The sequence below is a fragment of the Cetorhinus maximus genome, chromosome 3 (genome assembly GCF_964194155.1).
Source record: "Cetorhinus maximus chromosome 3, sCetMax3.hap1.1, whole genome shotgun sequence".
In the NCBI taxonomy this organism is placed as follows: Eukaryota; Metazoa; Chordata; class Chondrichthyes; order Lamniformes; family Cetorhinidae; genus Cetorhinus; species Cetorhinus maximus.
The window spans coordinates 141,512,998-141,538,436 of record NC_135881.1 but is presented as its reverse complement, the minus strand read 5'-3'; the positions used below and the strand labels follow the sequence as shown (position 1 = coordinate 141,538,436).

The 25,439-nt window shown below is 41.7% G+C and overlaps 2 protein-coding genes across 2 annotated transcripts in view; one reads left to right on the top strand and one right to left on the bottom strand.

The window, feature by feature from the left end:
• ngly1 (N-glycanase 1) overlaps positions 1-12,362 on the bottom strand; it is a 62,841-nt gene extending 50,479 nt beyond the window's left edge. Inside the window, exons 1-2 of the mRNA XM_078539059.1 lie at positions 11,916-12,362; positions 1,367-1,481 (exon numbers count right to left, since the gene is read on the bottom strand). Coding sequence (XP_078395185.1) covers positions 1,367-1,481; positions 11,916-12,013 — 213 coding nt within the window. The 5' untranslated portion in view covers positions 12,014-12,362. The remainder of the gene's footprint in view (positions 1-1,366; positions 1,482-11,915) is intronic.
• Positions 12,363-12,375: 13 nt separating this feature from the next.
• The window catches only part of oxsm (3-oxoacyl-ACP synthase, mitochondrial), a 32,461-nt gene continuing 19,397 nt past the window's right edge, over positions 12,376-25,439 (top strand). Inside the window, exons 1-2 of the mRNA XM_078539060.1 lie at positions 12,376-12,427; positions 21,044-22,113. Of these exons, the coding sequence (XP_078395186.1) occupies positions 21,131-22,113 (983 nt within the window). The 5' untranslated portion in view covers positions 12,376-12,427; positions 21,044-21,130. The remainder of the gene's footprint in view (positions 12,428-21,043; positions 22,114-25,439) is intronic.

The window sequence follows — 25,439 nt, the reverse complement described above, 5'->3', positions numbered from 1 at the left end:
AGATCTCACACGGCAGCGGGTGGAATTTGAATTCAGTTAATACATCTGGAATATAAAGCTAGTCTCTGTAATGGTGACTATGAAACTATCATTGATTGTCATAAAAACCCATCTGTTTCACTAATGTCCTTATCTGTTCTGGACTACATGTGAATCGAGACTCTCAGCAATGTGGCTGACTCTTAACTGCCCTCTGCAAAGGCCTAGCCAGCCACTCAGTTCAAGGACAATTAGGGATGGGCAACAAATGCTAGCATTGCCAGCGCCACCACATTCCATGAAAGAATAAAGAGAAAAAAAAAAGAATTTTAGTAGTTGTTTCATGTTTCTTCCTTTCAAACACAGTTGAAAATCATATGATCGCTGGTTGATAAATATTTATGCACCATTGAGCCGTCAATTAAATCTGGCTCAATACTCCTTATTACCACTTTCAGTATTAAATCTAATAAAGGCGTGCTCCCTTGTTGGTTCAAGGGCATTTGTTGCAGAAAACTGTTCCAAAAGTTTGAGATTGAACTTGTGCTTTTTTGGGAAAAAATACGGCTAAAGTTTAGACAATCATGAAGGGAATTGATTAGGCAAATTATTCACTTTGATAAAATGGATCAAATACAAGTTGAAAATTAAACAGGATGTCAGACAAATCTTTTATTAATCGTACAAAGGATAATGGACTTGAACAAATTACAAGGGAAGATCACTGAAGCAGAAACACATTATGGGCACTGAGTAGGGGTAACTTTACCCTGCAAACATGCCTGGCGTATTTGAGGTATACATTAGGGACAAAGTCTCTTAATGTACTTAAATTGCTTTCCCGGAGAAGCAAGAGGAATATGGCAAAAAAAGTAAGATGGTTAAAATGATCAAAAAGGGTTACAGCAGGCCAGAAACTGTTATAATGGATGTTACCACCAGGAAAACTGCACAAAGACTCATGCAGAAAGTTCATCATGATGAAGCCCACCAGTCATGATGTCAACCAGACATGGCAGTTGTCTAGCCTCCATTAACAAACAATAACCTGTGATTAGGCCTAGGCCATTTATGTAAATCAGAGAAAAATTGAAATCATTACAGGTGGATTCCACTAATTTAAAGAAAGTATCCCATTATTGAATATCTAAGATTTTAATCAGCCGAGGTGCTTACCGGAGGCTGGGGTCAAAACACATTGTTGAGACAAATTTTATCCTGCAAACGTGCCTGGGGGTATGAGGTAAACAATAGGTACAAAGTGTGGGAAAGTATTCCACATCTCATTAACATCTTGACCTACTCCCACCAAATTATTCTATGGCATCCCTAATAATAACAATTACTTCAGAAATTATCTTTATTTTAATCAAAAGTATTAGTGTACCTCTTGAAATCCCATTTCAAAGAGACACTCAACAGCTCCCTTGACTGGCAGCAGTCTGTTTGAAAAGGCATGATTTTCAATCTTAATCGATTTGTATTTATCTTCATTTGGATTCCTGTTAAAGACAGAGAGCATCAAGTGACAAAGTACTGAAAGTATTGAACAGATATAGCCCTCATTTGACAGATGAAAATATGTTTTCTTTTTCCTAAGATGATCAAACAGCACTTATTCTTGATATAGTAGCTGATTTTTCATGGCATACTTATGTTGCAGGGTCTGCAACATGACTGCAATATTTATTTGTTAACCTACCTTGCCTTTTTAAGGCTACTGCTCCAGTTCTGTACTCACTGTGGGAAAGTTGCCAGGGTCTGAACTCAACAGAAGGCTATTATTATTGACAGTTTCTCTGAATCAGTAGTAGCTAGTCTTCTTGTCAGAAACTAACTGCTGCTTTGTCCTGCATTTTGGTTTTTAAGGATTATTCAGTTGTGATTCCTTGATGTTTTATACAAGCATAACACATGGAATGTGATGGATGCTACAAACTGGCTCTCCTGTGGTGTTGCTCACTGTAAATTGGACAATCTGTTGTTTTATAAAAGGGATATTTGGCCATGTAATGCTTAACATATTAGAGAAACTGATTTACGTGACTTTGCAAAAAATCAAGATGATAACCAATGGGAAGAGACAAATTTGGCGATTCGAGACGGGGTCTAACACAGGTTGAGTGGAAATAGAGATTGGCCAGGGAAACAGCAAATGACAACAGCAGGCCTTCAAGGCAGAGATATTTCAGGCACAAACAAGCATCTTCCCCTAAAGAGGAAAGATGGGGCATCCAAAGTTAGAGCTGCTTGTGTGACAAAAGAAACAGTTAAAATAAAACAAAAAGGCTCATGACAAATATCAGGTATTGAATATAATCAAAAAGCAGGCAGAATACAAACAGTAGAGGAGAAATTGATAAAGGATCTAAGAAGGGCAAAGAGAGGATATGAGAAAAGATAAGCAAGTAACAAAATGAAACCCAAAAATGTTTCAGCAACATAAAAAATAAAAAAGACTAGTTAAATGAATGATAGGACCATCAAGGGTAAAACAGGAAATCTTCTTATGGATGCAGAGATATGATTGAGGCACTCTCAAAAGAAGGAGATGAAGTTAAAGTTGCAGTTCAAGGTGATGGGTGGGTGAGGAGTAGATACGTTAGATAGGAAAAAGGATAGAAACGTGGTACTAAATAAGATGGCAAGGTTAACAAAGTTAACGTGCCATCTGCTCCGCACGGGAGACATCCTAGACTGCAGAGCGAAATTAAGATGGAGACAGAAGGAGGTCTGAGCACAGCCTTTCAATTCTTTGGATATGGAAGTGGTGGCAAACAGTTGGTTTGGATTGTAAATGCTACCCCTCCAACTCTTGTTTCAAAAAAAATGTGATGGGGAAATAAAGCTGGTAACTATAGGACAACCAATCTAACATCAGTGGTAGCATAACTACAGGTACTAGAGAAATTCTCACTTTGTTTAAGGCAAAAATCATGTCCAACTGACTGGACTGAATTCTTTGATGAAATTACAGAGGGTGGATGATGCTAGTACAACTGATGTTATACATGAGCTTTCAAAAGGCAGTTGATAAAAGAACCACCTAACAAACTTATTTGGAAAATAGAAGCACGTGGTAATGAAGAGACAATGGTAAATTGGGTATGAAATTGGCTAAGGGATAGAAGGTAGACAGTAATGACTGGAGGCAAACATGCAACAGGACCAAAGGTCAGTGTTAGGACTATTGCTTTTAGTGTGTTATATAAATAACCCAGACTTGAATATAGGGTGTACAATTTTGAAGTTTGCAGATGATACAAATCTTGGTAATGCAGTAAATAGTGAACAGGGTAGCAGACATCAGAGGGCATCAACTGGTGAAATGGGCAGACAATTTAATGCAGGTATGAAGTGACGCACTTTGGGAGAAATGACATGGAGGGGCAGCATGATATATATTATACTATTCTAAAGGGTGAAAGAGCAGAGGAATCTGTAAGTGCACATTCACAGGTGCCAGAGAAAGCTGATAAGGTCAATAAGAAAGTGTATGCACATACGAATTAGTAGGTCATTTGGCCCCTCGAGCCTGCTTTGCCATTTTAAGGTCATGGCTGATCTGATTGTGGTCTCGGTTCCAAATTCCACCAACCCCCGATTATCTTTGACTCCCTTGTTAGTCATGAATCTATCTACCCCTTCCTTAAAAATATTCATTGACCCTGCCTCCACTGCGCTCTGCAGGGGGAAAAGAGTTCCAAAGACTCATGACCCTCAGAAAAAATTCTTATCTCTGTCTTAAATGGGAGACTGTGTCCCTTAGTCCTAGCCTCTTTCACAAGGGGAAACATGTTTTCAGCATCTACCCTGTCAAATCCTCTCAGGATCTTATTTGTTTCAATAAGATCACCTCTCAATCTTCTAAACTCCAATGCATACAGACCCAAACAGTCCACCCTTATCTCATAAGATAACCCCCTCAGCCCAGGTATCAGGTGAAGTGAATCTTCTCTGAACTGCTTCTAAAGTGTGTGGGATACTTTATTTGTAAATAGGGGAATTGAACACAAAAATAAGTAAGTCATGCTAAATCTTTACAAGTCTCTGGTTAGGCCTCAGCCTGGATGAGTGTAGAGTCAAAGAGTTATACAGCACAGAAACAGGCCCTTCGGCCCATTGTGTCCATGCTGGCCATCAAGCACCTATCTATTCTAATGGGAGGTGTCAGCTGTGGCTCAGTTCATAGCACCCTCGCCTTTGAATCAGAGGGTTGTGGGTTCATGTCCCACTCCTGGAAGCCAAGAACTGTGATTGTACTCAAAAGAGTTGCAATCTGTGACTGTTGATAACTCAAAAAGAGTATCTATTCTAATCTCATTTTCCAACACTTGGCCCGTAGCCCTGAATGCTATGGCATTTCAAGTGCTCATCTAAATACTTCTTAAATGTTGTGAGGGTTCCTGCCTCTACTACCCCCTCAGGCAGTGGGTTCCAGATTCCAACCACCTTCTGGGTGAAAAAAAGTTTCCTCAAATCCCCTCTAAACCTCCCGCCCCTTACCTTAAATCTATGCCCCTTGGTTATTGATACCTCCGCTAAGGAAAAAAGTTTCTTCCTATCTACCCTATCTATGCCCCTCATAATTTTGTATACCTTTATCAGGTCCCCCCTCAGCCTTCTCTGTTCTAAGGAAAACAACCCTAGCCTATCCAGTCTCTTCATAGCTGAAACGCTCCAGCCCAGGCAATATTCTGCTGAATTTCCTCTGCACTCTCTCCAGTGCAATCACATCCTTCCTATAGTGCAGTGACCAGAACTGCACACAGTACTCCAGCTGTGGCCTAACTAGTGTTTTATATGGCTCCAACAATTCCTCCCTGCTCTTATATCCTTTGCCTCAGCTAATAATGGCAAGTATCCCATATGCCTTCTTAACCACCTTATCTACCTGTGCTGCTGCCTTCAGTGATTTATGGATATGTACACCAAAGTCTCTCTAATCCTCTGTACTTCCTAGGATCCTACCATTCATTGTGTATTCCCTTGCCATGTTAGTCCCCCCAAAATGCATCACCTCACACTTCTCAGAATTAAATTCCATTTGCCACTGCTCTGCCCATCGTCCTGTAATCTAAGGCTTTCCTCCATTATATTTACGACACCACCAATTTTCGTGTCATCTGTGAACTTACTGATCATTCCTCCTATATTCATGTCTAAATCATTAATGTACACTACAAACAGCAAGGGTTGCAGCACCAAACCCTGCAATATGCCACTGGACACAGAATTCCGATCACAAAAACAACCTTCGACCATCACCCTCTGCCTCCTGCCACTAAGCCAATTTTGGATCCAATTTGCCAAATTGCCGTGGATCCCATTGGCTCTTACCTTCTTGACCAGTCTCCCATGCAGGACCTTGACAAAAGCCTTACTGAAGTCCACGTAGATTATATCAACTGCACTACCCTCATTTTCACAACTAATCACCTCCTTGAAAAATTCAACCAAATTTGTTAGACATGATCTCCCCCTGACAAAGCCATGCTGACTATCGCTGGTTAATACCTGCCTCTCCAAGTGGAGGTTAACCCTGTCCCTCAGCATTTTTTCCAATAGTTTCCCTACCACTGATGTTAGACTCACTGGCCTGTAATTACCTGGTTTATCCCTACTACCCTTCTTGAATAATGATGCCACATTTGCTGTCCTCCAGCCTCTGGCACCTCTCCAGTGGCCAGGGAGATTTTAAAATTAGTGTCAGAGCCCCTGCAATCTCCTCCCTTGCCTCACATAGCAGCCTGGGATACATCTCATTTGGGTCTGGGGAATTATCCACTTTTAAGCCTGCTAAAACCACTAATCCCTCCTCCGTTTGAAGGCTAATTTGTTCAAGTATATCACAGTACCCCCTCCCTGATTTCTACATCTAGAAAGCTCCAACAACATTCAAGAAGCCTGATACCATCCAGGACAATGCAGCCTTCTTGATTTGCATCCCATCCACAAACATTCTCTCCCTCCAGCACCGACACATAGTGGCAGCAATGTGTACTATCTACAAGATACACTGCAGGAATTCACCAAGAATCCTTAGGCAACACCAAATCCACAGCCGCTACCATCTAGAAGGACAAAGGTAGCAGATACATGGGAACGCCACCACCTGGAAGTTCTCCTCTAAGCCACTCGCCATCCTGACTTGGATTTTGGGACGGGGAGGAACGGTGTGGGGTGTTTGCTAGTGTGGCCAGGGAGGGTTTCAACTGGAATGGCAGGGGGGTGGGAGCCTGAGCAGGGAGATAGAGGAGGGGGAAAAAGGGCAGAAAACAAAAGACAGAAAAGTAAGAAGCAAAAGTGGAAGGCAGAAAAAACAGGGGTGAGAAACAAATGGGGTCATCATGCAAAATAAAGCTAATATGACTAACAAGGCTACAAAGGCAAAGCTAAAGGTATTGTATCTTAATGCTCGGAGCATTTGTAATAATTTGTAAGCTGAATTAACCACGCAAATAGATATAAACAGCTATGATTTGCAATTACGGAGCCATGGCTGCAGGGTGACTAAGGATGGGAACTGAACATCCAGGGGTATTCAATATTTAGGAAGGACAGACAAATAGGGAAAGGAGGTGGGGCAACATTGTTAGTAAAGGAGAAAATCAATGCAATAGCGAGGAAGGAAATTGGCTCGGAAAATCATGATGTGGAATCTGTTTGGTTGGAGATAAGAAACACCACGGGACAGAAAACATTGGTGGGGGGTTGTCTTTTGGTTCCCAAGCAGTAATGGAGATGCAAGGGAAGGCATTAAGTAGGAAATTAGAGACGCACGCAGTAAGGATACAACTGTAATCATAGGTCACTTTAATCTATATCTAGATTGGACAAACCAAACTAGCAATAATGCTGTGGAGGAGGATTTCCTGGAGTGTGTCCGTGATGGTTTTTTAGACCAATACGTTGACGAACCAACTAGAGAGCAGGCTATCCTAGGCTGGGTACTGTGCTGTGAGAATTGATTAGTTAACAATCTTGTTCCCTTGGGGAAAAGCGACCATAAAACGATAGAATTGTTCACTAGGATGGAGAGTGAAGAAGTTGAGTCGGAAACTTGGGCCCTGAATTTAAATAAAGGGAAGTACGAGGGTATGAGGCGCGAGTTGGCAATGATGGATTGGGGAACCTTACTAAAAGGGTTGACAGTGGATAGGCAATGGCTAATATTTAAGGAACATATGCATGAATTACAACAATTATTCATTCCTGTCTGGCGCAAAAATAAAACAGGAAAGGTGGCTCAACCATAGTTTACAAAAGAAATTAGGGATAGTATTAGATCCAAAGAGACATATAAAATTGCCAGAAAAAGCAGCAAACCTGAGCATTGGGAACAGTTTAGAATTCAGCAAAAGTGGACAAAAAGATTGATCAAGAAGGGGAAAATGGAGTATGAGAGTAAACTTGCAAGGAAAATAAAAACTGACTGTAAAAGCTTCACTAAATATGTAAAGAGAAAAAGATTAGTGAAGACAAATGTAGATCCCTTACAGTCAGAAACAGGGGAAATTATAATGGGGAACAAAGAAATGGCAGAAGAATTGAACACATATTTTGGTTCTGTCTTCACAAAAGAGGACACAAATAATTTCCCAGAAATGCTAGGGAACCAAGGGTCTAGTGAGAGGGAGGAATTGAAGAAAATCAGTATTAGTAAAAAAAAATGGTGCTAGAGGAATTAATGGGGTTAAAGTCTGAAAAGTCCCCAGGGCCTGATAATCTACATCCCAGAGTACTAAAGGAAGTGGTCCTGGAAATGTTGGATGCATTAGTGGTCATCTTCCAAAATTCTATAGACTCTGGAGCAGTTCTTACAGATTGGAGGGTGGTAAATGTAACCCCACTGTTTAAAAAAGGGAAAGAAAAAACAGAGAATTACAGACCAGTTAGCCAACATCAGTAGTGGGGAAAAATAGAGTCTATTTTAAAAGATGTGGTAACAGAACACTTGGAAAGCATTAATGGGATTAGATAAAGTGAGCATGGGTTTATGAAAGGGAAATCATGCTTACCTATTCTACTGGAGTTTTTTGAGGATGGTAACTAGTAGACTAGATAAGGGAGAACCATTGGATGTGGTTTATTTGGATTTCAAGAAGGCTTTTGATAAGGTCTCACATAAGAGTCTAGTGGGCAAAATTAAAGCACATGGGACTGGCATGGATTGAGAATTGGTTGACAGACTAGAAACAGAGTGAGAATAAAGGGATCTTTTTCTGGGTGGCAGGCAATGACCAATGGTGTACCGCATGGATTAGTGCTTGGGCCCCAGATATTCATGATATATATAATTACTTGGATGAGAGAACCAAATGCAATATTTCCAAGTTTGCTGATGACACAAAACTGGGCAGGGTTGTGTGTTGTGAGGAGGATGTAAGGAGGCTTCAGGGTGATTTAGACAAGTTGTGTGTGTGGGCAAATACATGGCAGATGCAGTATAACGTAGATAAATGTGAAGTTATATGCTTTGGTGTGAAGAACAGAAAGGCAGAGTATTATTTAAGTGGTGATATATTGGGAAAAGAGGATGTACAAAAGGGATCCAGGTGTCCTTGTACACCAGTCAATGAAAAAAATAGGCAGGTGCAGCAAGCAATTAGGAAGGCCAATGGTATGCTTCCCTTCATAGCAAGGGGATTTGAGTTCAGAAGTAAGGATGTCTTACTGCAGTAAGATCACACCTGGAGTACTGCATGCAGTTTTGCCCTGCCCAAGAAAGGATATACTTGCCATAGAGGGAGTGCAGCAAAGGTTCACTAGGCTGATACCGGGGATGGCAGGATTGTCATATGAGGAGAGATTGGTTCAAGTGGGCCTGTATTCCCTAGAGTTTAAAAGAATGAGAGGGGGTCTGATTGAAATGTATAAAATTCTAACTGGGCTAGACAGACGATGCAGGGAGGATGTTTCCGCTGGTTGGGGAGTCTAGAACTGGGGCCACAGTCTCAGGATACAGGGCAGGCCATTTAGGACAGAGGTAAGGAAAAATTTCTTCACTCAGAGGGTGGTCAACCTGTGGAATTCCTACCACAGAAGGCTGTGGAGGCCGTGTCACTGAGTATATTCAAGAAAGAAATTGATAAATCTTTGGATATTAGGGGCATCAAGGGGATGGAGAGAAAGCAGGAATATGGCATTGAGATAAAGGATCAGCCATGATCACATTGAATGGAGGAGCAGGCTCGAAGGTCCGAATGGCCTACTCCTGCTCCTAGTTTCTACAACAGTTCCTTGATCAAAATCCTGGAACTTCCTCCTTAACAGCACTGTGGGTGTACCTACATCATTTGGATTGCAGCAGTTTCAAGAAGGCAGCTCACCACCACCTTCTCAAAGGCAATTAGGGTTGGACAATAAATGCTGGCCTAGTCAGTAATGCCTGCATCCTATGAACAAATAAAAAAATGTACTGTGGGCTGTTCTGGGTGCCATACTTTAGGAAGGATGTCAAGGCCCTTGAGAAAGTACAGAAGAGGTTACCAGGATGATATCAATTATGTGGAGAGAGTCAAGAAGCTGGGGTTTGTTCTTGGAGCACTTAAGGTTAAAGAGAGATCCAATAGAGGTGTTACAAATTATGAGAGGCTTGGATAAAGCAACTAAAGAGAAACTATTTCCTCTAGCAAGGTGGTCAATAAACAATGGTCATAAATTTTAAATAACTGGCAGGAGAATGAGAGGAAAAATTGAGGGAGAACTTCTTTACAAAGAAGGGAGTTAAGATTGGGAATGCACTGAAAGTCTGATGAGATCGGATTCCATGGTAAGTCTCAAAAAGCAACAGGACATATATTTGAAGACAAAACAAAAAGAAAAATACCTAGAAAAACTCAGCAGGTGTGGCAGCATCTGCTGAGAGGAACACAGATAACGTTTCGAGTCCGAATGACCCTTCAACAGAACTAAGTAAAAAATAGAAAAGAGGTGAAATATAAGCTGGTTTAAGGCAGGGTGGGACAAGTAGAGCTGGATGGAGGGCCAGTGATAGGTGGAGATAACCAAAAGATGTCACAGACAAAAGGAAAAAAAGGTGTTGAAGGTGGCGATATTATCTAAGGAATGTGCTAATTAAGGGTAGAAAGCAGGACAAGCAAGGTACAGATAGCCCTAGTGGGGGTGGGGTAGGGGTGAAGGAATCGAAAAAAGCTAAAAGGTAGAGATAAAACAATGGATGGAAATACATTTAAAAATAATGGAAATAGGTGGGAAAAGAAAAATCTATATAAATTATTGGGGAAAAAAGGGGGGGGGGGGTCGGAAAGGGGGTGGGGATGGAGGAGAGAGTTCATGATCTAAAATTGTTGAACTCAATATTCAGTCCCGGAGGCTGTAAAGTGCCTAGTCGGGAGATGAGGTGCTGTTCCTCCAGTTTGCGTTGAGCTTCACTGGAACAATGCAGCAGGCAAGGACGGACATGTGGGTATGAGTGCAGGGTGGAGTGTTGAAATGGCAAGCGACAGGTAGGTCTGGGTAATGCTTGCGGACAGACCCTGTGGAATGCCGCCAGGGGGGGTGAAGGGAAGATGTGTTTGGTGGTGGCATCATGGTGGAGTTGGCGGAAATGGCGGAGGATGATCCACATCTTCCCTTCACCCCCCCGGCGGCATTCCGCAGGGATCGCTCCCTCCGGGACACCCTGGTCCACTCCTCCATCACCCCCTACACCTCAACCCCCTCCCACGGCACCTTCCCATGCAACCGCAGAAGGTGCAACACCTGCCCCTTTACTTCCCCTCTCCTCACCGTCCAAGGGCCCAAACACTCCTTTCAAGTGAAGCAGCATTTCACTTGCACTTCCCTCAATTTAGTCTACTGCATTCGTTGCTCCCAATGCGGTTTCCTCTACATTGGAGAGACCAAACGCAGACTGTGTGACCGCTTTGCAGAACACCTTCGGTCTGTCCGCAAGGATTACCCAGACCTACCTGTCGCTTGCCATTTCAACACTCCAACCTGCTCTCATGCCCACATGTCCGTCCTTGGCCTGCTGCAATGTTCCAGTGAAGCTCAACACAAACTGGAGGAACAGCACCTCATCTACCGACTAGGCACTTTACAGCCTCCGGGACTGAATATTGAGTTCAACAATTTTAGATCATGAACTCTCTCCTCCATCCCCACCCCCTTTCCGATCCCCCCCTTTTTTCCCCAATAATTTATATAGATTTTTCTTTTCCCACCTATTTCCATTATTTTTAAATGTATTTCCATCCATTGTTTTATCTCTACCTTTTAGCCTTTTTCGATTCCTTCACCCCTACCCCACCCCCACTAGGGCTATCTGTACCTTGCTTGTCCTGCTTTCTACCCTTAATTAGCACATTCCTTAGATAATATCGCCACCTTCAACACCTTTTTTTCCTTTTGTCTGTGACATCTTTTGGTTAACTCCACCTATCACTGGCCCTCTATCCAGCTCTACCTGTCCCACCCCACCCCACCCCACCCCCCCCCCCTCCCCTTAAACCAGCTTATATTTCACCTCTTCTATTTTTACTTAGTTTTGTTGAAGGGTCATTCGTACTCGAAACGTTAACTGTGCTCCTCTCCGCAGATGCTGCCAGTTTTTCCAGGTATTTTTCTTTTTGTTTTGGATTTCCAGCATCCGCAGTTTTTTGCTTTTATCTTTATGGATTTGAAGACAAATTAGTTTGTGGAGTTATGGGGAAAAAAGCTGCGATGAGAGGTTAAATTGAACATTTCTTTCAAAGAGCCACCACTGGCACGAAGGGCGAATTCGTGTATTTATGAGGCAGTTAGTATTTTGGGGGCTGAATTGACGCACCCAGACGAACAAGGTGGAAACTTTAACCTTTAATAAACTTTCCCCACCCACCTCACCCGGAGCTTTGTACCGATCTGAGCGGAGCCGGCGGCTGAATGCCCCGCTCTTCCACCCCTCAACACCCGGGCCGAGTCCTTACCTCAGGATGTTGTCGGCATATCTCAGCAGTAGCTCCGAGGCGTCCAGGAAGATCCGCTCCGGGTTCTGACTCAGCTCGGTCACAGCCGCCGACACCATGGCGGGTGCGAGCCGGGTGTGCCGAGGGCGGCTCAGACACGGGCCGAGCCGGCAGGCTCCGGGCGCTTTAACTCTCCTTCCTTGGAGAACCGCAGTTCCGGGTCCCACTCACACCGACGCACAGTCAGCACACGATCCGCAATTTAGAAAAACGAAACACTAAGAACCTATCGGATTACTCAATGACACTAACAGAATCTCCGCACTTTATCGTCCAAATAGTTCCAGCAAATCCTAGGATTGGGGGGGAGGGGATTTTCCAGAAGATGATGACGCCACGACCTTTCAAACGCCGCTCTTGACAGTGTTGGTCGCTGCTCTTTGGCACTGGGAGCCTGACTCTGACTCCGCCCACTCAAGATGTCACGACGGGGGTGGACTGCGTTGAGTCGCGCCTGCGCTTTCTGGCTCCCGGTAAGTGTCAACCTCTGTGATGAAAGGTGATGGGCCTGAAACATTAACTCTGATTCTCTCTTTATATTTCCTTCTCTCCCCGTGTTTATATTTCATCCAAAGGACGGTTCCTCATCAATCTTATTTATTTCATTAACTAAAGATGGTGGTGCTGATCCAGTTCCTTAAACAACTCTTTTCCAACTCCATTTCCTTATTTAATGGGATGGCCGTTCGCCCGGTTTTCAGCCGGTCCAGCCACTGTTCAGTACCGGATTAGGGCTACGATGGAAGAATCATTTAAAGAGGCATGGACCTAAAATAATTCAGCAAAATACATGAGTCTAAAAGACAATGAGTAGCCATGAATATGGGAGGATGGTGGCGTAGCGTAATGTCATTGGGCTAATAATCCAGAGGCCCAGTTCTAGGGTCAAATTCCACATGGCCGCTTTGTTTGAATTAAAGTTCAATTAATAAGTCTGGAATATAAAGTTAGTCTCGATAATGGTGACCATGCCAACTATCAGTTCAGTGAGGCAAGGGAGGAGATAGCAGGGACACTGGCAATTTTCAACGCCTCTCTGGCCACAAGGAGAGGTGCCAGAGAACTGGATGAGCCAATTATTCAAGAAGGGAGGAAGGGATAAACCAGAGAACTACAGGCCAGTCAGTCTAACCTCAGTGGTGGGGAAGCTATTGGAAGCAATTCTGAGGGACCGGATTAATCTACACTTGGAGAGGCAGGGATTAATCAAGGACAGTTAGTATTTTGTTAAGGGGAGGTCATATCTGACCAATTTGATTGAATTTTCCGAAGAGCTGACCAGATGAGGGCAATGAATTTGACGTAGTCTACTTGGACCTCAGCAAGGCTTTTAATAATGACCCGCATAGGAGACTGATAACGAAGGTAAGAGCCCATGGGATGCAAGGCAATTTGGCAAATTGGATCCAGAATTGGCTGAAGCAGAGGGTGATGGTCGAGGGGTGTTTTTGTGACTGGATGCCTGTGTCCAGTGGAGTTCCACAGGGATCGGTGTTGGGTCCTTTGCTGCTTGTGGTATATATAAACGATTTAGATTTGAATGTAGGAGGGTTGATCAGCAAGTTCGCGGATGACATGAAAATTAGTGGGGTGGTAAATAGTGAGGAGGATAGCCTTAGATTACGGGAGGACATAGACAGGCTGGTCAGATGGGCTGATCAGTGGCAAATGGAATTTAATCCGGATAAGTGTGAGGTAATGCACTTGGGCAGGACAAACAAGGCACGGGAATACACAATGAATGGTAGGACCCTGGGAAGTACCGAGGATCAGAGGGATCTTGGTAACCGGTCCGTTAATGTAGACAGGTAGATAAGGTGGTTAAGAAGGCATGTAGGATACTTGCCTTTATTAGCCGAGGCACAGAATATAAAAGCAGTGAGGTTGTGCTGGAACTGTATAAAACGCTGGTTAGGACACAGCTAGAGTATTGTGTGCAGTTCTGTAATCCGCGTTATAGGAAGGATGTGTTTGCACTAGAGAGAGTGCAGAGGAGATTTACCAGGATGTTGCCTGGGCTGGAGAGTTTTAGTTATGAGGAGAGATTGGATAGACTGGGGTTATTTTCCCTGGAGCAGAGGAGATTGAGGGGGGACATGATTGAGGTGTATAAAATTATGAGGGGCATAGATAGGATAGACAGGAAGGAACGTTTCCGCTTGGTGGAGGAATCAATAACCAGGCGGCATAGATTTAAGGTAAGGGGCAGGAGGTTTAGAGGGGATGTGAGGAAGAATTTTTTCACCCAGAAGGTGGTGGGAATCTGGAGCTCGCTGCCTGAAAGGGTGGTAGAGGCAGAAACCCTCAAAACATTTAAGAAGTATTTGGATGTGTACTCGCGATGCCATGGCATAACAGGTTATGGGCCTAGTGCTGGAAAATGGGATTAGAATAGTTAGGTACTTGTTTGACCGGTACAGACTCGATGGGCCGAAGGGCCTTTTTCTGTGCTGTAGACCTCTATGACTCTATCACCAATTGTTGTACAAACCCTAAATGGTTCACTAATGTTCTTTAGGGAAGGAAAACTGCCATTCTTACCTGGTATGGCCTACGTGTGACTCCAGAACCACACCAATGTGGTAGACTCTGAACTGTCCCCTGAAATGGACTAGCAAGCCACTCAGTTCAAGGGCAATTTGGCCATTAACAGTGAGAGGGTGCAAGAGGAGCAGCAGGGGCATTAACAGTGAGAAAGTATGAGAAGCAGCATGGCCATTAACAGTGAGGGAGCAGCGGGGCCATTAACAGTGAGAGAGTGTGAAAAGAGTGAAAGACCATTAAAGAGCACAACGAGAGAGGCGAGAGACCATTAAAGAGCACGGAGAGCAGTGGATTGGTGAGTATTTCTAGTCTTTAAAGTAGAAATAAGGTGTTTAGTTTGTGTTTAGATCTCTAGTCTTTTTTTCTTTTGTTCTATTTTTCTCAAAAATAGCTTGTAAAGTATAGGATCAAAGGGGAAAAAATGGTAAAAAGGCAAAATTAATGCCAAAGAGCAGCCAATACCGCCAAGAGCGGCGTTTGAAAGGTCACTTCATCATCTTCTGGAATATCCCCTCCTCCCCCCAATCCTAGGAGTTACTGGAAATATTTGGATGATAAAGTGCGGAGACACTTAAATACATGTGGTATTCAGAACAAAATAAATGAATTAATGGTACAAATAAAAGTTAATGGGTATGATCTTATAGCCATTACAGAGATGTGGTTACAAGGAGATCAAAGCTGGGAACTAAATATTTAGGGGCAATTGACTTTTCGAAAGGACAGGCAAGAAGGAAAGGGTGGTGGGGTAGCTTTGTTAGTACGAGATGGAATAACTACAAAAGCAAGAAATGATCTTGGATCGGAAGATGTAGAATCCATATAGGTGGAGGTAAGAAATAACAAGGGGAAGAAGACACTGGTGGGAGTAGACTATAGGCCTCCTAACAGTAGCCATACCGTGGGACAGAAAAAGTCGGGAGATAATGAGGGCATGTAAAAAAGTCAGTACATTAATCATGGGTGACTTTAATCTTCATGTAGATTGGGAAAATCAATTTGGCAGAGGCAAGAATTCATAGAATGTATTCGGGACAGTTTCTTAGGACAATATGTTGTGGATCCAACCAGGGATCAGGCTATTTTGGATCTGGTAATGTGTAATGAGGCTGGTTTAATAAATGATCTCCGAGTAAAAGATCCCATAGGAAACAATGACCATAACATGGTATTTAGCATTCAGTTTGAGAGTGAAAAATTTGGGTCGGAAACAACTGTGCTAAATTTAAGGTAATTACAAAGGAATGAGGGCTTAGTTGGCTGGAGTTTTTAAAAAATTCATTTGTGGGCGTTGCTGGCTAGCATTTGTTGCCCATCCCTAGTTGGCCTTGTTCAGAGGGCATTTTTTTTTTTAATGAATCAACCACACTGCTGTGGGCCTGCAGTCACATGTAGGCCAGACCAGGTGAGGATGGCAGATTTCCTTCCCTAAAGGGCACCAGTGAACCAGATGGGCTTTTACAACAATCGACAACAGTGCTCATCATTAGACTTTTAATTCGAGATATTTTATTGAATTCAAATTCCACCATCATCTGCCATGGTGGGATTCGAACCCTGGTCCCTAGAGCATTAACCTTGGTCTCTGGATTACAAGTCCAATGACAATACCACTACGCCACCAGGAGTTTAGCAGAAAATGCACTTGATGAACAATGAGAACAATTTAAGAAAACAGTTCATGACTCACCACAAAAATATATCCCAGTGAGAAAGAAGGATTCTAGGAAGGGGATAAACCAACCATGGTTAACCAAGGAAGTTAAGGATAGTATCAAATTGAAAGAAAAAGCATACAATGTGGCAAAGGCTAGTGGTAAGCTAGAGGATTGGGAAAGTTTTAAAAACCAACAAAAGATGACCAAAAAAAATAAAGAGGGAGAAAATAAACTTTGAGGGTAAACTAGCAAGTAACATAAAAATGGACAGTAAGAGCTTCTTTAAATATATAAAAAGGAAGAGAGAGGCCAAAGTGAACATAGGACCCTTAAAAAACAAGGCTGGGAAAATAATAATGGGGAATCAGGAAATGGCAGAGGAGTTGAATAAACATTTTGCATCAGTCTTCACGGCATAAGGTACTAATAGCATTCCAAAAATACTAAATGATCAAGGGGCAAAAGGTGGCGGGAGGGTGGGGGGGGAGAGGAAATAAATTCAATAACTCACTAGAGAAAAAATACTAGGGAAACTAATGGGGCTAAAGGCCAATAAGTCCCTTGGACCTGATGGTTTGCACCCTAGGATATTAAAGGAAGTAGCTACACAAATAGTGGATGCACTGGAGGTAATCTTCCAAGAATCCTTAGATTCTGGAGAAGTTCCAGAAGATTGGCAAATTACCAATGTAACACCCTTATTCAAAAAGGGAGGGAGACAAAATACAGGTAACTATGGGCCAGTTAGCTTAACATCCATCATTGAGAAAATGTTAGAGTCTGTTATAAAGGACGTAATAGCAGAACAGAAATGCATAATATAATCAAGCAGAGTCAGCATGGTTTCATGAAGGGGAAATCATGCCTGCCAAATTTATTAGAATTCTTTGAGGAGGTAACAAGCAGGATAAATAAAAGCGAACCAGTAGATGTAATATATTTGGATTTCCAAAAGGTGTTCGATAAGGTATCGCACATGAGGCTATTTAATAAGATAAGAGCTCCTGGTTTTGGGGGTAGTTTATTAGCATAGATAGAGGATTGGCAAACTAATAGAAGATAAAGAGTTAGGATAAGGGGGGCATTTTCAGGATGGCAACCTGAAACTAGTGGCGTGCCAGAGGGATCAGTGCTGAGGCCTCAATTATTTACAATATATATTAATGACTTGGATGAGGGAAGTGAATATACTATCCCCAAGTTTGTGGATGACATAAAAATAGGTGGGAAGGCAAGTGGTGAGGATGACACAAGGAGTCTACAGGATATAGGACAGGTTAAATGAGTGGGCAAAAACTTGGCAGATGGAATATAATGTGGGAAAATGTGAGTTTATGGATTTTAGCAGGAAGAATAGAGCTGAATATTATTTAAATGGAGAAGCACTGCAGAAAGCTAAGGCACAGAGGGATCTGGGAGTCTTTGTGTATGAATCCCAAAAAGCTAACGTACAAGTTCAGTAAGTAATAGGGAAGGCAAATGAAATGTTGGCCTTTATTTCAAAGGGAATGCAATATAAAAATAGGGAAGTCTTGCTAAAGCTATACAAGGCATCATTAGACCACACCTAGAATACTGTGAACAGTTTTGGTCTCCTGATCTAAGGAAAGATATACTGTCATTGGAGGCAGTCCAGAGAACGTTGACTAGGTTGATCCCAGGTATGGAGGGATTTTCTTATGAGGAGAGGTTGAGTAGGTTGGACCTGTGCTCATTGGAGTTTAGAAGAAAGAGAGGCCACCTTATTGAAACATATATGATTCTTAGGGGGCTTGACAGGGTAGATGCTGAGAGTTTATTTCCCCTTGTGGGAGATTCTAGAACCAGAGGGCATAATCTCATAGTAAGGGGTTGCCCATTTAAAACAGAGATGAGGAGGAATTTCTTCTCTCAGAGGGTAGTGAATCTGTGGAATTCTTTACCACAGAGATTTGTAGAAGCTGGGTCGTTAAGTATATTCAAGGCTGAGATAGACAGACTTTTGATCAGTAAGGGAATCAAGGGTTATGGGGAAAAGGCAGGAAAGTGGAATTGAGGATTATCAGATCAACCATGATCTCATTGAATGGTGGAGCAGACTCGATGGGCCGAATGGCCTACTTCTGCTCCTATTGTCCTAAGGATGAACAACAAATGCTGGCTGTTCTCATCAACGTATGTCACTTGAAATTGAGCCAATGCATGCGTAAAAACAGGTGATTCTGGTGCATTTTCTAGTTGTGGACTAGCGGATGATTGAAAGGCCCATGATGATGGTATTGTCCCCCTGTGCCACAGCACTGCTGGCGTCTGGTGTCCAGTGTTGGCCTCCTGCAGTGGCCACCCTGCGGTATAGTCAACTTGATTTGACCAAGCTTCAGTATGTTTTGGTTATAAATTGACAACATATGTAATGATTCCTTAGTTGTAGTACAAGAAGCACAAATAAAGGTGAAATAGTATAGATTGTATTCTTACTATCAGCCTGTAGTTACCAATTGAGCAATTTGATGCGAGGATATATTTTAATGTATAAATTCACATACAGTTGATTAAGTTTTATTTAACTGATTCTGCAATCAGCATGAACCCTAAATAATTATTCTAGATAATATCTATATCTATAATATATTGACATGATATATGTATTTATTTCCTATCTATATATAAAATTTGATTTCCTGTGTAAACTTTTCTCATTATAAATTCCTACGTCCACATTAATAATGGTAGCTGCCTTTGTAAATGTGCATCGCATAGTAATTACACCCTTCATGCAGTAATGGCATTGTGGCAACTCTGTCTTCTATCTCTGAAGTCATTGGGCTCTATGTCAGGGTAACTTCACTGCTGCAACCAAATCCAACTTCTCTGTTTTAAAATTTGCTGTTATTATCATGAATAATGTAAAACCAAAGTATTATACAAACTAAAGACACAATGTTTGACTTTAAAATAAGGACTGAATTATGTCTATACCCCAGTCACCTCTCTGAAACTCTTTACCTGAAGATTACATCTCCTAGATGTCTGAAATAATAGTTTAAACAAAATACAAAATGTCAAAGTTATTTTGCAATAACATGTTCATCCATTGTGCTGCCTGATGCAGAAAGTCTCAAAAGGCTGAACATTGGAGAATGGGTGATAGATTAGGATGTCTTAGCCAACAGTATTGACCACTATGGAGAATCAAAAGTTAATGACCTACGGTCACAGAGAAGATCATTTGTGATATTGGCCAATATGCTCTTGGTGACTTTTGCCAGACGACAGGAATTCAAACAGGGAATTCTGGGGGAGTTGGAAGGTAATAACATTTTTATAACTTCAGATACTTTAGAAATGTGATGGTTCTGATGCCTGAGCATTGAATCCAATTTGTATGTCAGGAAACCTAGGGGTAAGAAAGGGGCAGTTGAGAGTGGAGGGCATCAAGCGATCAGGATGTCGGTTCCATGGAAGAGCTAAGCCTAGAGGGCAGCGGAGGGAGATGAAAGAGAAACTTCAGTGATAAGTGATTTGAAATGGTGGGAGACTGGGGCAGGGGGTTGTAGAATAACAACAGTATCACAGATGATCAAAATCTTGGAGTTGTTGAATGCCATATACTCATCATACTTGTTGTTGGAAGTGAGTGCAAATGAGCAGAGGAAGTGGGTTTTAAGAGGTGGTTTGTGATGGAGTAAAGAGACTGACAGTTGTCATGCCTTCCAAGATGACCCTAGAGTAATAGGCAAGGAGATTGAGACACAGGTTCAATCACCACTCTGCTTAATTCCCTATTTTGACTTGTTTGCTTAAAGAGAAGGAAAATAAAGTGCAGAGTCATAAATGTTGAACACCTTGCAGTGATCGGTCAAGAATGAGATGTTCAAAGGCATGCGAATACGTCAGCCACAACTGATGTGGCCAAGGAGATGGAATATTGAAGCATACTGGTCCATTCCTTCTAAAATTAGAGTTTTACAATATATTTATTGAAGAAATGATTTATTAAAATGTAAAAGAAATAGCATATTGGTATAATTATTAGAACTCACTGACATATTTATCCTGAAAAATATGTTTACAGTTCTCTAAGTTGGGAGTTAAAGGATGAGATTTTAACTCACTCAAAAGCCATTCACTTACACAGTTAAAATCAGACCCAAAATGGTCATTGAAAAAAAAGACTGAAGCAGGAGATAGACTGACTGAAGTTACTTCTTTTGTGGTTGCAACAAATGATTTCAAATTGTTACGAATATTAGACTGTCCCTATTGATTTGCATTAATAATGGCACAATACACATCTGATAAAGGCATGTAATAACAGTACATATGAGTTTTAAACTAAATCTAAGCCGAGTAGGACAGCATGTTATGCGTTCTTTCATGACACAATAGGGCATAACATCACACCACTGATTTGCTATATAGCATGATCTTGTCAGGAACGGGTATTGAATCGAGATCAGGGTGCTGACCTCACATCATCAAAGCAAAATCAAAGGGTAAGTTGCTAAACTGCTTGTCCATCCCCAAACAGTTGGCTCAAGTCAATATTGAGGGGGGCAGAGGTACAGAACATTTGGCTACCCACTAATTTTTGCTAGGAATGTTGAAACACAAACCTTGGGAAATAGAGTTGAATGAAAAGTAAATGCAGCAAAATAAATGCAGAACAATCAGAAGTACATTGTGTAATATTGTTTTTAAATGTGTCTTTATTTCAGTTTTAGATTATACCTAGCTGAATTTATGGCCTTTTTTGAAGAGTTATATCAGTTTAAAATGAAATGAAGTACCATATTGTGGTTAGTTAAACATTATTGCCAAAAGAATGCATTTTGTCCTCTAGAAAAGTTACAGCACAAAGATTTGAAAACCAAATTTTCATGAAGAATGTCTGTTTTCCTCTTTCAGATGTGTTTTAGGATTTTCCTGTGCAGCTTCATTGTTTAAAGTGAAACCAAGTGCATTTTCCTTCTAAAGTAGCGAAGATCTGGTAAAATGTTACCACAGGGGAAGAAGCTGCTCATGAAGATTTTCCGGTATCAGCTGTTCAATCTCAATTATACAAGGGCAGATTTGAACACACGAAGTTTCACGAACATGTCCCTTCCAAAACATCTGAGGCGAGTTGTCATTACTGGAATTGGCTTAGTATCTCCACTTGGAGTTGGCACTCAACTCACATGGGACCGAATCTTGAAAGGAGAGAGTGGTGTTATATCTTTAGATGCGAGTGAATACAGAGACTTGCCTTGTATGATAGCTGCCTGTGTGCCTCGTGGTGATGGGGAGGGAGAGTTCAATGAAGAAAAGTTTGTTTCAAAATCTGAAGCAAAGTCTATGTCAACTGCAACAATAATGGCAATAGGAGCAGCAAATCTTGCATTCAAAGATGCTGACTGGTACCCACAGTCTGAAAAGGACCAGGTCACCACTGGAGTCGCTATCGGTATGGGTATGGTCCCACTTAATGAAATTAGCAACACTGCTGCAATATTTACAACCAAAGGTTATAAAAAAGTGAGTCCCTTTTTCATTCCCAGGATTCTTCCCAATATGCCAGCTGGACAGATCAGTATTAAATATAACCTTAAAGGCCCGAATCATGCAGTATCGACAGCCTGTACCACAGGAACGCATGCTATCGGGGATGCTTCAAGATTTATCCTCCATGGAGATGCGGAGGTGATGCTGGCAGGTGGAACCGAGGCTTCAGTTCACCCCTTATCTATCACAGGCTTTGCAAGAGCACATGCTCTCTGCACTAGCTGCAATTCCAACCCCAAACTGGCTTCACGTCCATTCCACCCTGACAGAGACGGGTTTGTAATTGGAGAGGGGGCATCAGTGCTGCTACTGGAGGAATATACACATGCTGTAACAAGAGGAGCACGAATCTATGCAGAAATACTAGGTTATGGACTCTCTGGGGATGCCAGTCATATAACTGCTCCCAGCGCTGGAGGAGATGGGGCAATTAGGTAAATATTGATGTTCTGATGAAGGATACAAATAAATTTATCAGGATCAGAAGTCGAAGTACCAAACTGCAGGTCTGGAAACTGGAAATTTGAAATACTCCCAATTTCTCAGCAGATAGGATTTAGGATATATGGATATGAATCAAAGTGATTGATTTATGGATGAAATTGTGGAAGTTGATACCCAAAGTACAAGTAAAAATTCCAGAATCCATGTGGAAAAGAAGCAGAATTTGACCTACTAAATTACTTTGAATCAGTGGCCTGAAATATTGGGTGTAAAGTTCTGTAGAGATTCTCCTGTTTGCATGATATAACTTCAGTGTGAGATCATGGAAACCTCAGGAAAATTACATAATCAACATTACACTGGGTTTCTGTGGCTCTTCTGCTCAAATTACTGCAGACAATTAGTAGAAATGCCCCCGCTCTTTTAAATATCCTAGAGTGCAGGTTTGGGGTTTTCCATTATGATACCCTAGGATAATGACAGAGGTTCAAGTTAGGAAGAAAGACTGGAGAAACCTGGGCTTTCCTGCTTGGAAGTGTGGCATGTGAAAGATGATCTTATAGAAGTACATAAGATAGTGAATAATATAGAAAAGATAAATGCAGAACATTACTTCAAACTAATTATTAATATTAGGGCAAGTAGATCCAAGGTCAAAGTTGAGAAAAGAAATTTAGCACTGATGTCAGTGAGTTGTTGATACATGGAGCGATCAACGGTGGAAAGCGCTTCTGGATTGGGTAATTGAGGCAAAAAATGCTGAAATGTTTAAAAAGAAATTGGGAGCCATAATAAGTAACTGTCGCATCTTTCCGGGCAGACAAATTAAGATGAGTCACATTTCCTTCCTTGTGTATATCTATCTTGTGAGTCCTCACCTGAGATTAAGACCTTGATATACAATTTGCATTTTCGTAGCATCTTTCATGTAACAAAATGTCCAAAGGAAGCTGAGGTAGCCTGACTAGGAAGAGAGAGAAAATTTAGAGATGTGAATGATGACATGATCAAAGATGTAGGTGTTAATGTAGGCTATTGAAGGTGGGGAGAGATGTAGCTCTTTGAGGGTTAGGCTTATAAAGAGGATTTGAGAAGAGTAGGGCCTGCAAGTTCTTCTACCAACAACAGTGTCGAACTGGAATAAATTGAGTTATTTACAGACTGATGTGAGATAGCACAGCAATAATCAAGCATGGTAGGGAGGTAAATTGAGTGTTGTCAGTGGACATATGGAAAAGATTCATTAACTGTGGCGATGGTTTCCAGATATGACCCTGCGGAGAATCCTAACAGGGGTTTTGGAGCCTTGAATATGACCTATTGGCTTTTTTTTCTAAACTGTAAAATAAGCTTTGATTGCCATATGTAACATGGATGTTATATTTATTACCTGAATATTCCAGTATTTGCAAGTTGTGGATGATATGTACATAATCACTCTATTTGCATTGCTGCGGAAACATCCAGGGTATAGCACCAGCCTTTTGATGTCTTTCATGTTTTCTAATTGGGGGCATATGGTCATATGATAGCTGGCGTAAGAACAGTTTTGGGGAAATTTCATACCCTTGGTGTGGGGATCGACAGGGAGGTGGGGCAGAAAAGGCCCCTGGATTATTGCTGGAGCCTGGAGAAGCAGAATTGCTCCTCTGGATCTTCAAAGGCTCCTCACAAACAGCAAAAAAAAAAGGATTTAACATGGCCTCTTCTGTCAGTTTTGCTCTCTAAATTGCAGTTAAAAAATAGCCATGAGAACATTGGGCTGTGATTTCTATGTTTTAATTAAGTACTGGCTTGTTTGTAGCAGAATGGTGTGACCTGGGGCTGGTACTCAAACTTGACTGGTTTTAATCCCTCCTACACATTCTGTTGCGGTTCAAAATTGACATCAATGATTTAATTAATTCAAAAGTTGTACAATGGGCATTAAGGGCCTGAAATTGTACTCTTGATAAAACAGCCTGTCTGCTCTGCCCTAATGCAGAAGTGCACACGCTGCTCTCAAATTTATAGGATAGTTATACATATCTATCTGCTCAGCATTGCCCTGGGCAGAGATCCAGTCCAATGTAGCATTCAAAATTTTTGGCTATCTAATCCAAATTAAAGGGATGCATGTAATAAGGGTGTGTGGCTGCATATGAAGACAAATATTACAGTTCTATCAAGCTTCAAAACCCTGGAGCAGTGCTCTTTTGTCCATGGAACAGAAAATCTGGCAGAGGTACAGAACCCACACAAGGATAATACACCTGAAACATTCCAGCATTTTCTGTTTTTAATCTCTGATTCTCAGCATCTGCAATATTTTGTTCTGGCACATTGCTATGTTGCTCATGCAAATTTCTCTGTATGTGACACACTGCTTGAACTTGAAAGGCTAGCAAGAGAATGAGCGTGTAGAGGACACAACTTGTTGCATTGCCACGAATCTTTTCCTGCAAGACCTCCACCCCAATAATTAGAAGGGCCAGCTCCCCATGGCAAGTGAAGCAGTGCCGAATGACTGGTTCACAAATTTTCTCTTATTAGTCAAGGACAGCCTTCTTTAAAAACAGGCACTTTCAGTATAATGATGTAACATGAAATGCAGCCCATTAAGCAGCCGACGTTTCATTTGGTGTGGAATGTGAGTACAGAGTCTATGTGCAATAGAGACTGCACTCCCAACAACCTCATTCTCATTTAGGTAATTTAGCTGTGGTTACTGAAAGAGTTGGGGTTTGAGAAAACACTCAGAAGACTTGTCTATGAATTCTTAATGCATTCATATTATATTCCTTTGTCTGGTATTTTAGCAGGCAATATCCTTTTATAATGTGATGCCAATTACATCAGGTGACCTTATTGAATGGCAGAGCAGGCTTGAGGGGCCAAGTGGCTTACTCCTGCTCCTAATTCGTATGTTCAAATATTAGGTGAAGGAATTCCAGCACAGTAAGCATTCATATGCTTAACTTTACACAGAATGAATTCAAGAGCTTTGAGCTTAATGGGATGTAATTTGCACACATTGGGAGTGAATTTCCAAAGTTTTTGATCTTTTTATTTATTCATTCATTCAGTCTGAGTGTCACTGGCATGGTCAACCTTTATTGCCCATCCCAAATTGCTCTTGGGAATGTGGTAATGGGTTCCCCACTTGAACTGCTGCAGGTTTTGTGGCGAAGGTACACCCAAAGTCCTGTTGGGTAGTGACTTCCAGAATGTTGAACAGCAGCGACGAAGGTATAGCATTATATTTCAAAGTAAGGGATGGTTAGTGACTTAAAAGGGAACTGGTAAGGGATGGTGTTCCCATGTATCTGCTGCCCTT